The sequence below is a fragment of the Scyliorhinus torazame genome, chromosome 15 (genome assembly GCF_047496885.1).
Source record: "Scyliorhinus torazame isolate Kashiwa2021f chromosome 15, sScyTor2.1, whole genome shotgun sequence".
Taxonomy (NCBI): domain Eukaryota; kingdom Metazoa; phylum Chordata; class Chondrichthyes; order Carcharhiniformes; family Scyliorhinidae; genus Scyliorhinus; species Scyliorhinus torazame.
In genome coordinates this window covers 22,558,188-22,570,547 of record NC_092721.1, presented here as the reverse complement: position 1 = coordinate 22,570,547, position 12,360 = coordinate 22,558,188, and the positions used below count along the sequence as shown (strand labels likewise).

The 12,360-nt window shown below is 47.3% G+C and overlaps 1 protein-coding gene across 5 annotated transcripts in view; it reads left to right on the top strand.

The window, feature by feature from the left end:
- The window catches only part of commd6 (COMM domain containing 6), a 138,988-nt gene that overhangs the window by 118,795 nt on the left and 7,833 nt on the right, over nucleotides 1–12,360 (top strand). Inside the window, exons 1-4 of one of the 5 annotated variants that reach the window (XM_072476164.1) lie at nucleotides 10,079–10,176; nucleotides 11,066–11,124; nucleotides 11,742–11,807; nucleotides 11,920–11,996. In XM_072476164.1, the coding sequence (XP_072332265.1) occupies nucleotides 10,137–10,176; nucleotides 11,066–11,124; nucleotides 11,742–11,807; nucleotides 11,920–11,996 (242 nt within the window). In that variant the 5' untranslated portion in view covers nucleotides 10,079–10,136. Of the gene's footprint in view, nucleotides 1–10,078; nucleotides 10,177–11,048; nucleotides 11,125–11,741; nucleotides 11,808–11,919; nucleotides 11,997–12,360 lie in introns of those variants that run through there. The other 4 variants (XM_072476165.1, XM_072476167.1, XM_072476168.1 and 1 more) reach the window with 4 other exon arrangements.

Here is a 12,360-nt window from a genome sequence, read left to right as displayed (position 1 = left end):
CAGTTGAAGGTGGTGCACAAGGCGTATTTGACGAAGTCAAGGATGAGCCGGCTGTTTGAAGGGGTAGAGGATACTTGCCAACAGTGCAGGAGGCGCCCAACAAATTATATACACAAAGTTCCAGCCCTGCCTGAAGTTAGAGAAATTTTGGGTGTCGTTTTCAGCAGCATGTGGGCAATCCTGCATGTGGATTTGGAGCCTGATCCCCTGGGGTCCATATTCGGGCTGTCGGACCTGCTGGAGTCGCAAACAGGAGCGGGGGCAGATGTCTTAGCCTTCGCCTTATTGATCACTCGCAGACGGATTCTGTTGGGGTGGAGGTCAGCATCTCCACCTTGTGCCTCGGCATGGCTGGGGAACCTAATAGAGATCTTACATCTTGAGAAGGTGAAATTTGCCCTAAGGGGGACAAATGAGGGGTTCCACAAAAGATGGGGGTTTGTATATTTTGCAATTCGGAGAGGGGGAGGTTGGGTTGGTGCATGGTTTATTGTATTTGGAGATGTAATATTTGCGTTTTGTTAAATGTTAAAATGCTAAAAATCTGAATAAAAATAGTTTCGGAGAACTGTAAAAGTAATAGTGTAGTGATAGTGGGGGTTTCAACTTCTCCAATATTAACTGGGGTAGTCATAGTGTGAAAGATTTAGACGGAGCAGAATTCATAACAATGTGTCCAGGAGAACTTTTTAAGCCAGTACGTAGAACGTAGGCAGCTACAAGGGAGTGAGCGGTCCCAGGTAACAAAGCCAAGCAAGTGGTTGAATTAGTGGGGGAGCCTTTTGGAGACAGCGATCATAACGTCATTAGATGCAAGACTGTTATGGAAAAGGACATGGATGGGTCTGAAATCAAAGTTCTAAACTGGGGGAAGGCCGATTTTAATAAGATCAGATATGATTTGGCCAGAGTGGGCTGGGAGCGGAGGCTTTTTGGTAATTCTGTGACAGTAGAGTGAGACGCAGTGAAGAAAGAAATAGGGAGAGTACAGGGCCAACATGTTCCAATCAAGAAAAATGATGGGATCAACAAATCCACGGAAGCCTGGATATTAAGGGATATACAGCATTGGATAAATACGCCTGTAGGCGTATAGAGTGTGCAAGAGGGAACATAAAAAGGAAATTAGGAGAGCAATAAGGATATGAAAGGAACTGGCAGGTAAAATAAAGGAAAATCTTGTTTTACAAGCATATCAAGGGTAAAAGGATAACTAGGGAAAGAGCAGGACCTATTAAGGGCTAAGTAGTAATTTGTGTGTGGAGCCGTAGGGCCTAGGTAGTGTTCTAAATGAATACTTTCTGTCGGTGGTCACTGGTGAAAGGGACGGTGTGGGTACAGGTAAGGGGGGGCACGGTAGCACAGTGGGTAGCACAGTCGCTTCACAGCTCCAGGGTCCCAGATTCGATTCCCGGCTTGGGTCACTGACTGTGCGGAGTCTGCACGTTCTCCCCGTGTCTGCGTGGGTTTCCTCCGGGTGCTCCGGTTTCCTCCCACAGTCCAAAGATGTGCAGGAGGTGTATTGGCCATACTAAATTGCCCTTACGTGTCCAAAAAGGTTGGGGTTACAGGGATAGGGTGGGAGTGTGGGCTTAGGTAGGGTGCTCTTTCCAAAAGGGCCGGTGCAGGCTCAATGGGCTGAATGGCCTCCTTCTGCACCGTAAATTCGATGACTGTGGTAAAATTTGAGAAATTACCATGGACAAGATTCTGTGTGGTCTGGCAGGCTTAAAAGTAGATAAATATCCAGGGGCGGATAAAATGTATCACATGCTGTTCAGTGAGGCAAAGGAGGAAATAACAGGGACTCTGGCAATACTTTTCAATTGAGGTGCCGTAGTACTGGAGGATAGCCAATGTGAATTCAAAAGGAGGAAGGGATAAACTACAGTCCAGCCAGTCTAACCTCACTGGTGGGGAAATTATTGGAAGCATTTCTGAGACACAGAATTACTCTGCATTTGGAGAGGCAGGGATAACTCAAGAACAGTCAGCATGGTTTTGCTAAGGGAGGGTCATGTCTGGCCAACTTGATTGAATTTTTCGAAGGGGTGACCAGGTGTGTAGATGAAGGCAATGCACCTGACATAGTGTACTTGGACTTCAGCAAGGCCTTTGAGAAGGTCCCACATGGGAGGTGAGAACCTATGGATTCCAAAGAAATTTGGATCCACCGTTGGATGAGTGGCAGGAAGAGGAGTGATGGTCGAGGGATGTTTTTCTGACTGGAAGCCTGTATCCAATGGGGTCCCGCAGAAATCAGTGTTGGGGCCTTTGCTGTTTGTGGTTAATATAAATGATTTAAACATGAATGTGGGAGGGTTGATCAGTAAGTTTGCGGATGATACGAAAACTGGTGGGGTGGTAAATAGTGAGGACAGCCTGAGATTACAGGATATAGACGGGCTGATTAGTGACAAATGGAATTCAATCCAGATACGTGTGAGGTGATGCACTTGGGCAGTATAAACAAGGCAAGGGAATACGTAATAAACAGCAGGACCCTGGGAAGCACTGGTCCCTTCGAGTAGCAGAGCAGATGGATACAGTGGTTAAGAAGGTATATGGTATACCTGCCTTTATTAACCGAGGCATAGAGTTTTTAGAGCAGGAAGATTATGCAAGAACTGTATAAAACGTTGGTTAAGCCACAGTCAGACAATTATGTGCAGTTCTGGAATCCACATTGTAGGAAGAATATGAGAGCACAGGAAAGGGTGCAGAGGAGATTTACCAGGATGTTGCCTGGGCTGGAGAGTGTTAGTTATGAAGGGGATTGGATAGACTGGGGTTATTTTCCTTGGAGCAGAGGACACTGAGGGGGGACACGAGATGTATAAAATTATGAGGGGGAGGGCAGCTCGGTGGTTAGCACTGCTGCCTAGGGCACTGAGCACCTGGGTTCGATCCCGGCCCCGGGTCACTGTCTCTGTGGAGTTTGCTCATTCTTCCCGTGTCTGCATGGGTTTCAACCCACAATCCAAAGATGTGCAGGGTAGGTGGACTGGCCACACTAAATTGCCCCTTAATTGGAAAAAAATAATTGGGTACTCCAGTTTTATTTTTTTTAAAGTATGAGGGGCATAGATCAACAGGAAGAAACTTTTCTCTTTGGTGGAGGGATCAATGATCAGGGGGATAGATTTAAAGTAAGGAGCAGAAGGTTTCGAGGGGATGCGAGGGGAAACTTTTTCACCCAGAGGGTGGTGGGAGCTTGGAATTCGCTGCCTGAAAGGGAGGTGGAGGCAGAGACCCTCATAACATTTAAGATCAAAACAAAACAAAGAACAATACAGCACAGGAACAGTCCCTTCGGCCCTCCAATCCTGCGCTGACCATGGTACCTGGTAAACTAAAACCGTCTGCACTTACAGAGTCCGTATCCTTCCATTCCCACCCTATTCAGATATTTGTCTAGACGTTCCTTAAAGGCGCTATCGTACCTGCTCCCACCACCTCCCCAGGCAACACGTTCCATATATTTACCACCCTCTGAGTAAAAAAACTTGTCTCGCACATATGTGCCCTAGTACTTGACTCTCCTACCCTAAGAAAAAGCATCTGACTATCCACTCTGTCCATGCCACTCATAATCTTGTAGACCTTTATCAGGTCGCCTCTCAACCTCCGTTGCTCCAGCGAGAACAGACCAAGTTTATCTAACCTCTCCTCACAGCTAATGCCCTCCACTCCAGGTAACATCCTAGTAAACCATTTCTGTACCCTCTCCAAAGCATCCACATCCTTCTGGTAGTGTGGTGACCAGAATTGTACACAATATGCCAAATGAGACCGAACTATGGTCCTGTACAGCTGCAACATGACTTGCCAATTTTTATATTCAATGCCCCGACCGATGAGGGCAGCATGCCGTATACCTTCTTGACCACCTTATCCACATGCGTTGCCACTTTCAGTGATCGTTGGACATGCACGTCCAGATCTCGGTCTGTCAGTACTCGCAAGAGTTCTACCATTTATTGTGTAATTCCTACATACCTCCCCTTCGCAAAACCATGCTGTCCATCCCTAATAAGTCCATTTGTTTCCAAATGTGAGGTAATCCTGTCTCTAAGAATCTTTTCCAATAATTTCCCTACCACTGACGCAAGGCTCACCGGCCTATAATTTTCTGGATTATCCCTGCTCCCCTTTTTAAACAATGGAACAACATTGGCTACAGAGGACTGGAGAGCAGCCAATGAGGATACAAAGATTACTGTCAAGGCCCCAGCAATTTCCTCCCTTGCCCCTGCTGTATTCTGGGGTAGATCCCATCAGGCCCTGGGGACTGATCTACTTTAATGCTTTTTAACATGCCCAACACCTCCTCTTTATTAATATATGACTCAGAATATCTACACACTCTACCCTATACTCCTCATCCACCAAGAAGTATTTAGATGTGCACTTGCGATGCTAAGGCATCCAAGGCTATGGGCAAGGACTGGAAAATGGGATTAGAATGCTTCGGTGGTTGTTTTTGACTGGCACAGATGGAATGGGCTGAAGAGCCTTTTCTGTGCTGCAGACTTTACGATTCCAACACAACACATAATAATAGTGCGATAAGAATTAGAAAAAGGAAACCGCAAAGGAATAGGATACCTGTTCACATCCCTATTTTGTCCTTGGGAAAGCTCACAGATACTAGTGAGGGTAGGTTCATCCATATCCTCTGAATCATCCATTTTTTGCTTTCTTAACCGCAACCCTACAAAACAGCCCTTTGGGTCAAATCACCAATATTGTTGCATAAATCCTTTCAAGTTGCAAACATCCACTAACAACAATGCTGGCACATTATACATGTAATTTAAGAGCTGTCATTCTATCTCCCAAGATAATGGGCAGTGTCAATGCAGGGAAATCATTGTACAATGCAAAATAAAGCTTGAACAGGTTGGCCCCCCTGTATCCAATGGAGTTCAGAAGAACGAGGGGGTGATCTTACTGAAACATATACGGTTCTGAGGGGACTTAATAAGCTGGATATTGTTTCCTCTTGTGGGGGAAGACTAGAACGGGGGGGGGGGGGGGGGGGGTAACAGTTTAAACATATGAGATTTTCCTTTTTAAATGAAGTTGAGGAGATCTTTGCTCTCTCTGGGGGTCATTCAGCTGTGGGATTCTCTTCCTCAGAGGGCAGTGGAGGCTACGTCAATGAATTTATTTCAGGCTATGTCAGATAGATTTTTAAAAAATTTAATTTAGAGTATCCAATTTATCATGGCCAATCCACCTAGCTTGCACATCTTTTTGGGTTGTGGGGGCGAAACCCACGCAAACACGGGGAGAATGTGCAAACTCCATACGGACAGTGACCCAGAGCCGGGATCGAACCTGGGACGTCAGCGCCATGAGGCCCCAGTGCTAACCCTCGGCGCCACCGTGCTACCCTGTCAGATAGCTTTTTGATAGACCAGGGAGCCAAGGGTTATAGAATCATAGAATCACTACAGAAGGCCATTCGGCCCATCGAGTCTGCACCGATCCTCTCTGAAAGAGCACCCGACCTCGGCCCACTCCCCCGCCCTATCCCTGTAACCCCACCTAATCTTTTTTTGCACACTAAGGGCAATTTAGCGTGGCCAATCCTTCTAACTTGCACATCTTTGGTCTGTGGGAGGAAACCGGAGCAGACACGGGGAGAACGTGCAAACTCCAGTCACCCAAGGTCGGAACAGAACCCAGGTCCCTTGGCATTGTGAGGAAGCAATGCTAACCACTGTGGCGCCCTGTGGAGGACAGACAGGAGAGTGGGGTGGAGTGCAGATACAAACATATCAGCCATCGAATGGCAGAGCAGGCTCAAAGGGGCCTACTCCTGCCCCCCCTCCAACTGTGAGGCCTACTCCTGCCCCCAAGTCCTATTTTCCAATGTGTGTGCGTAGAAATTAAAAAACATCACACAAGTTTTGTGAAATCTTCTCAATTGCATGACCAGGCACCATGGCATGTCATAACAAAGAACAAAGAAATGTACAGCACAGGAACAGGCCCTTCGGCCCTCCAAGCCTGTGTCGACCATGCTGCCCGACTAAACTACAATCTTCTACACTTCCTGGGTCCGTATCCGTCTATTCCCATCCTATTCATGTATTTGTCAAGATGCCCCTTAAATGTCACTATCGTCCCTGCTTCCACCACCTCCTCCGGTAGCGAGTTCCAGGCACCCACTACCCTCTGCGTAAAAAACTTGCCTCGTACATCTACTCTAAACCTTGCCCCTCTCACCATAAACCTATGCCCCCTAGTAATTGACCCCTCTACCCTGGGGAAAAGCCTCCGACTATCCACTCTGTCAATGCCCCTCATAATTTTGTAGACCTCTATCAGGTCGCCCCTCAACCTCCTTCGTTCCAGTGAGAACAAACCGAGTTTATTCAACCGCTCCTCATAGTCAATGCCCTCCATACCAGGCAACATTCTGGTAAATCTCTTCTGCACCCTCTCTAAAGCCTCCACATCCTTCTGGTAGTGTGGCGACCAGAATTGAACACTATACTCCAAATGTGGCCTAACTAAGGTTCTATACAGCTGCAACATGACTTGCCAATTCTTATACTCAATGCCCCGGCCAATAAAGGCAAGCATGCCGTATGCCTTCTTGACTACCTTCTCCACCTGTGTTGCCCCTTTCAGTGACCTGTGGACCTGTACTCCTAGATCTCTTTGACTTTCAATACTCTTGAGGGTTCTACCATTCACTGTATATTCCCTACCTGCATTAGACCTTCCAAAATGCATTACCTCACATTTGTCCGGATTAAACTCCATCTGCCATCTCTCCGCCCAAGTCTCCAAACAATCTAAATCCTGCTGTATCCTCTGACAGTCCTCATCGCTATCCGCAATTCCACCAACCTTTGTGTCGTCTGCAAACTTACTAATCAGACCAGTTACATTTTCCTCCAAATCATTTATATATACCACAAACAGCAAAGGTCCCAGCACTGATCCCTGTGGAACACCACTGGTCACAGCCCTCCAATTAGAAAAGCATCCTTCCATTGCTACTCTCTGCCTTCTATGACCTAGCCAGTTCTGTATCCACCTTGCCAGCTCACCCCTGATCCCGTGTGACTTCACCTTTTGTACTAGTCTACCTTGAGGGACCTTGTCAAAGGCCTTACTGAAGTCCATATAGACAACATCCACTGCCCTACCTGCATCAATCATCTTAGTGACCTCCTCGAAAAACTCTTATCAAGTTAGTGAGACACGACCTCCCCTTCACAAAACCATGCTGCCTCTCACTAATACGTCCATTTGCTTCCAAATGGAAGTAGATCCTGTCTCGAAGAATTCTCTCCAGTAATGTCCCTACCACTGAAGTAAGGCTCACCGGCCTGTAGTTCCCTGGATTATCCTTGCTACCCTTCTTAAACAGAGGAACAACATTGGCTATTCTCCAGTCCTCCGGGACATCCCCTGAAGACAGTGAGGATCCAAAGATTTCTGTCAAGGCCTCAGCAATTTCCTCTCCAGCCTCCTTCAGTATTCTGGGGTAGATCCCATCAGGCCCTGGGGACTTATCTACCTTAATATTTTTTAAGACACCAACACCTCGTCTTTTTGGATCGCAATGTGACCCAGGCTACCTACACTCCCTTCTCCAGACTCAACATCTACCAATTTCTTCTCTTTGGTGAATACTGATGCAAAGTATTCATTTCGTACCTCGCCCATTTCCTCTGGCTCCACACATAGATTCCCTTGCCTATCCTTCAGTGGGCCAACCCTTTCCCTGGCTACCCTCTTGCTTTTTATGTACGTGTAAAAAGCCTTGGGATTTTCCTTAACCCTATTTGCCAATGACTTTTTGTGACCCCTTCTAGCCCTCCTGACTCCTTGCTTAAGTTCCTTCCTACTTTCCTTATATTCCACGCAGGCTTCGTCTGTTCCCAGCCTTCAAGCCCGGACAAATGCCTCCTTTTTCTTTTTGATGAGGCCTACAATATCTCTCGTTATTCAAGGTTCCCGAAAATTGCCGTATTTATCCTTCTTCCTCACAGGAACATGCCGGTCCTGAATTCCTTTCAACTGACACTTGAAAGCCTCCCACATGTCAGATGTTGATTTGCCCTCAAACATCCGCCCCCAATCTATGTTCTTCAGTTCCCGCCTAATATTGTTATAATTAGCCTTCCCCCAATTTAGCACATTCATCCTCGGACCACTCTTATCCTTGTCCACCAGTACTTTAAAACTTACTGAATTGTGGTCACTGTTACCGAAATGCTCCCCTACTGAAACATCTACCACCTGGCCGGGCTCATTCCCCAATACCAGGTCCAGTACCGCCCCTTCCCTAGTTGGACTGTCGACATATTGTTTTAAGAAGCCCTCCTGGATGCTCCTTACAAACTCCGCCCCGTCTAAGCCCCTGGCACTAAGTGAGTCCCAGTCAATATTGGGGAAGTTGAAGTCTCCCATCACCACAACCCTGTTGTTTTTACTCTTTTCCAAAATCTGTCTACCTATCTGCTCCTCTATCTCCCGCTGGCTGTTGGGAGGTCTGTAGTAAACCCCCAACATTGTGACTGCACCTTTCTTATTCCTGATCTCTACCCATATAGCCTCACTGCCCTCTGAGGTGTCCTCCCGCAGTACAGCTGTGATATTCTCCCTAACCAGTAGCGCAACTCCGCCTCCCCTTTTACATCCCCCTCTATCCCGCCTGAAACATCTAAATCCTGGAACGTTTAGCTGCCAATCCTGCCCTTCCCTCAACCAGGTCTCTGTAATGGCAACAACATCATAGTTCCAAGTACTAATCCAAGCTCTAAGTTCATCTGCCTTACCCATAATACTTCTTGCATTAAAACATATGCACTTCAGGCCACCAGACCCGCTGTGTTCAGCAACCTCTCCCTGTCTGCTCCGACTCAGAGCCCCACTGTCCCTATTCCCTAGTTCTCCCTCAATGCTCTCACCTTCTGACCTATTGTTCCCGTGCCCACCCCCCTGCCATACTAGTTTAATATTAGAATAATTCACATTACAGAAACAAAATACAACCCTTCCATTTCCCACTCAACTATGTTACCTTTCCCCCCATGGAGGACAGTGTCCACCAATCTGATTCCTGATAAAGTATTGGAAGAAGGGCTTAAATGAATGATAAACATTCAATTTCATTGAATGAAGGCAGAAATTTAGGAGGAAGCAGCCCTGCAACTTACGAAACAACACCATTACTGCAGTAAATCAGGAGTGAAAGGAAGCTATTGGCATTTTCCACAATGGTGAACTTCCCCCTAAGATAGAAACAGCATCGATCATGGACACTGGTGTAAGCTCAGACATCAAAAAGCGGTTTGCAAAATAACTGGCCCATTATTGAAAAGCAACAGCAATCCCGTTATGCATGGAAGAAGAAAAGGGAGGGGAAAAAATCATTTACAAAACGTCTCCAGTGGAAGTACTCCAGGACAGGTTGGCAGCAGCATCACCGTTTCTCTCCGCAGCCTCTTGTAACTCACCTGGTTCATGACCTGCAAAACAAAATCAAAGAGTCAATAGATCATTCAGAGCCCTACAGTGAATTGTGCTGCTTATTTCAAAAGGTGCAACACCCTCGACCGCCTCAGCTTTTTAAACAAAACGCCTACATCAGGATTGGCCTCCAGTGGCAACCAGCGCTGGCACTCCATTGCTCTCTGCAGCTTGACTTCCCTCTGCCTCTCCTCCTCCAACAAACCACGCTTCCGCCCGGAGAGAGAAAGAGAAATCGACCTTTGCAAAGTCTATCCTTGCAACCGGGAAGGAGGTAGGGGGGGGGGGGGGGGGGAGATTGAAATCAAATCCCTGGCCGCGGATGGAAGCCACTGCAGCGGGTGACAATGCGGGGAACAGGGTATCAGAGGGGCACGGGAGAGGGGAATGGCATTCCGTGCCCTCCCTCCCTGGAGTAGGGAATCCCGGGTTTGATACACAGTGTGCAGTTTCCCTCGGCAGCGCGGATGGTACAGGCGGTCAGAGGGCAGGGTTGAAGCGGGAGCAGCCTATCGCTGGCTGCAGGCGGTCCCGGGGATTCCCCCCGCCTGGCCAATGGAACGTTGCGACTCTGCTTCGAACGCGGATACATTGAGGGGGCGGGGCCACCAGGGGCGGAAGCGCTGTTGCGGGACATGGCCGGAGCTCAGCTCAAGCTGCATGCGGGCTGGGTTGGTGAGTGTTCAATGTGGGCATGGACCTGACCCCCCCCCCAAACAATGCCTAGAATCTCTACAGTGCAGAAGGAGGCCATTTGGCCCATCGAGTCTGCACCCGGCTCTTGGAAAGAGCACCCTCCTTAAGCCCGTGACTCCCGCCCTATCCCCATAACCTTTTGGACACTAAGAAGGGGAGGGGGATAGCAGCATAGCCAATCCACCTAACCTGTATTTTGTTGGACTGCGGGAGAAATCCGGAGCACCCAGGGGGAAACCCATGCAGACACGGGGAGAAAGTGCAAACTCCACGCAAACAGCCACCCAAGGCTGGAGCTGAACCCGGGTCCCTGGGGCTGTGAGGCAGCAGTGCTAACAACTGTGTTCCTGTAGCTGTGAGGCGGCAGTGCTGAACACTGTGTCCCTGGATCTGTGAGGTGGTAGTGCTAACCACTGTGTCCCTGCAGCTGTGAGGCGGCAGTGCTAACCACTGTATCCCTGGATCTGTGAGGTGGTAGTGCTAACCACTGTGTCCCTGCAGCTGGGAGGTGGCAGTGCTAACCACTGTGTCCCTGCAGCTGTGAGGTGGCAGTGCTAACCACTGTCCTTGGAGCTGTGAAGTGGCAGTGCTAACCACTGTGCCACTGCTCAGCTATGGAAGGGGGGAGGTGGGGTGCAGAAGACTGATTCTGGGTGACTGTGATGATCTGCAAACCTTGGTCGCTACATCTTCAAGCCAGTATAAAATTGGAAGGAAGTCCTTTCTGTGTTTGTTGCCTGCTCGGTCTTGCCAGGTATAGTTTAGTGGAAGTTTCTGCCAGACGCTGGGCTGACAACTATTAATGCCGGGATGTTTTTGTTTGCAGGAGTGTCAACGCTCAAAACGTTCTTTTAAATTTTAATTACAGGTTTTGACAACACCATTGAAAGCATTAGCAAACTACCCCAAGATTTGTTTGCAGAGGTGGTAAGTAAATTTGAGAGCCACGGTGACCATTTGACGTCACAAAGGAGGTGTTAAAAGATTTTTTTTTCTTCTTTCACTGTGATGGTGAAATTCCTTGTGAAGCCATTTTTACTTTGCAGAGGTTGCAGCCAGTTACAAAAACTGTCCAGTGACTTTCAGCATTTATGCCTGGTACCCACGCATGTCCTAAGTTTCAGTACTAAATGAATAATGCCAGATTAATTATGAAAATTAAATCTCTCCCAGTGGAAGCTTGCACATGTATGAAAATAAGGTTCTGTGTTAAGTCCTTGTGACATGTCCAAAAGGTGGGGAAAAGTGCCCCTTAATTGGAAAAAAAATTGGGTACTCTGAATTATTTAAAACATTTAAATAAAAATAGTCACTGAAGAAATTTAAATGAATAAATCAACTTTCCTTTTTAGGAATGATACATTGTTTAAAATATATAGTTTTTCAATGCAGTAATTATATAGGGGTGTATAAGTTTTGAATCCATTGATCCATTAACTAATCAATACAGCATGGAGAACAACAAATAATTTGGTATTTGTCTAAGTTTGTGTGGTCCTGTGTTTTTTTTAATGTACATAATATATTTGTTAAATTCACAACAGTGCCAACAGATCATATTACACCTAGAATGCAAAACCCCTGGTGTGAACACACTTGAACTGACTGAAGTAAGTTGTTGAATTCACACGATTTAATTTAAATGTCAGCTCCGTACATTCACTTGCTTTGCTTTTGTCCTTGCTGAATTATCTGTGTTTTGTTTACACCCTGTTGTAACAGAGACTGCAGGCTGCGGGTGTTGATCTGGACTTAGAAGCTACAAAGGCACTGGTCCATGTTACCTCCTTATTTTTCAGGTAGCAAGCATTATAATCTGCAGTTTAAAAACCGGCATGTGATTTTCTTTTTTGTACAATGTGAATTTTGAAATTAATCTTTGACACGTTTGAATGTAAACTTTCATCGTGTATGTAATAATTTCAAATTGGTGAACAAATTGGTGAACAGGACATCTTGGGTGTCATTCTCCGACCCCCCGCCGGGTTGGAGAATCGCCGGGGGCTGCCGTGAATCCTGCCCCCGCCGGTTGCCGAAGTCTCCGGTATCGGATATTCGGCGGGGGCGGGAATCGGGCCGCGCCGGTTGGCGGGCCCCCCCGCTGGATTCTCCGGCCCGGATGGGCCGAAGTCCTGCCGATAAATTGCCTGTCCCGCCGGCGTG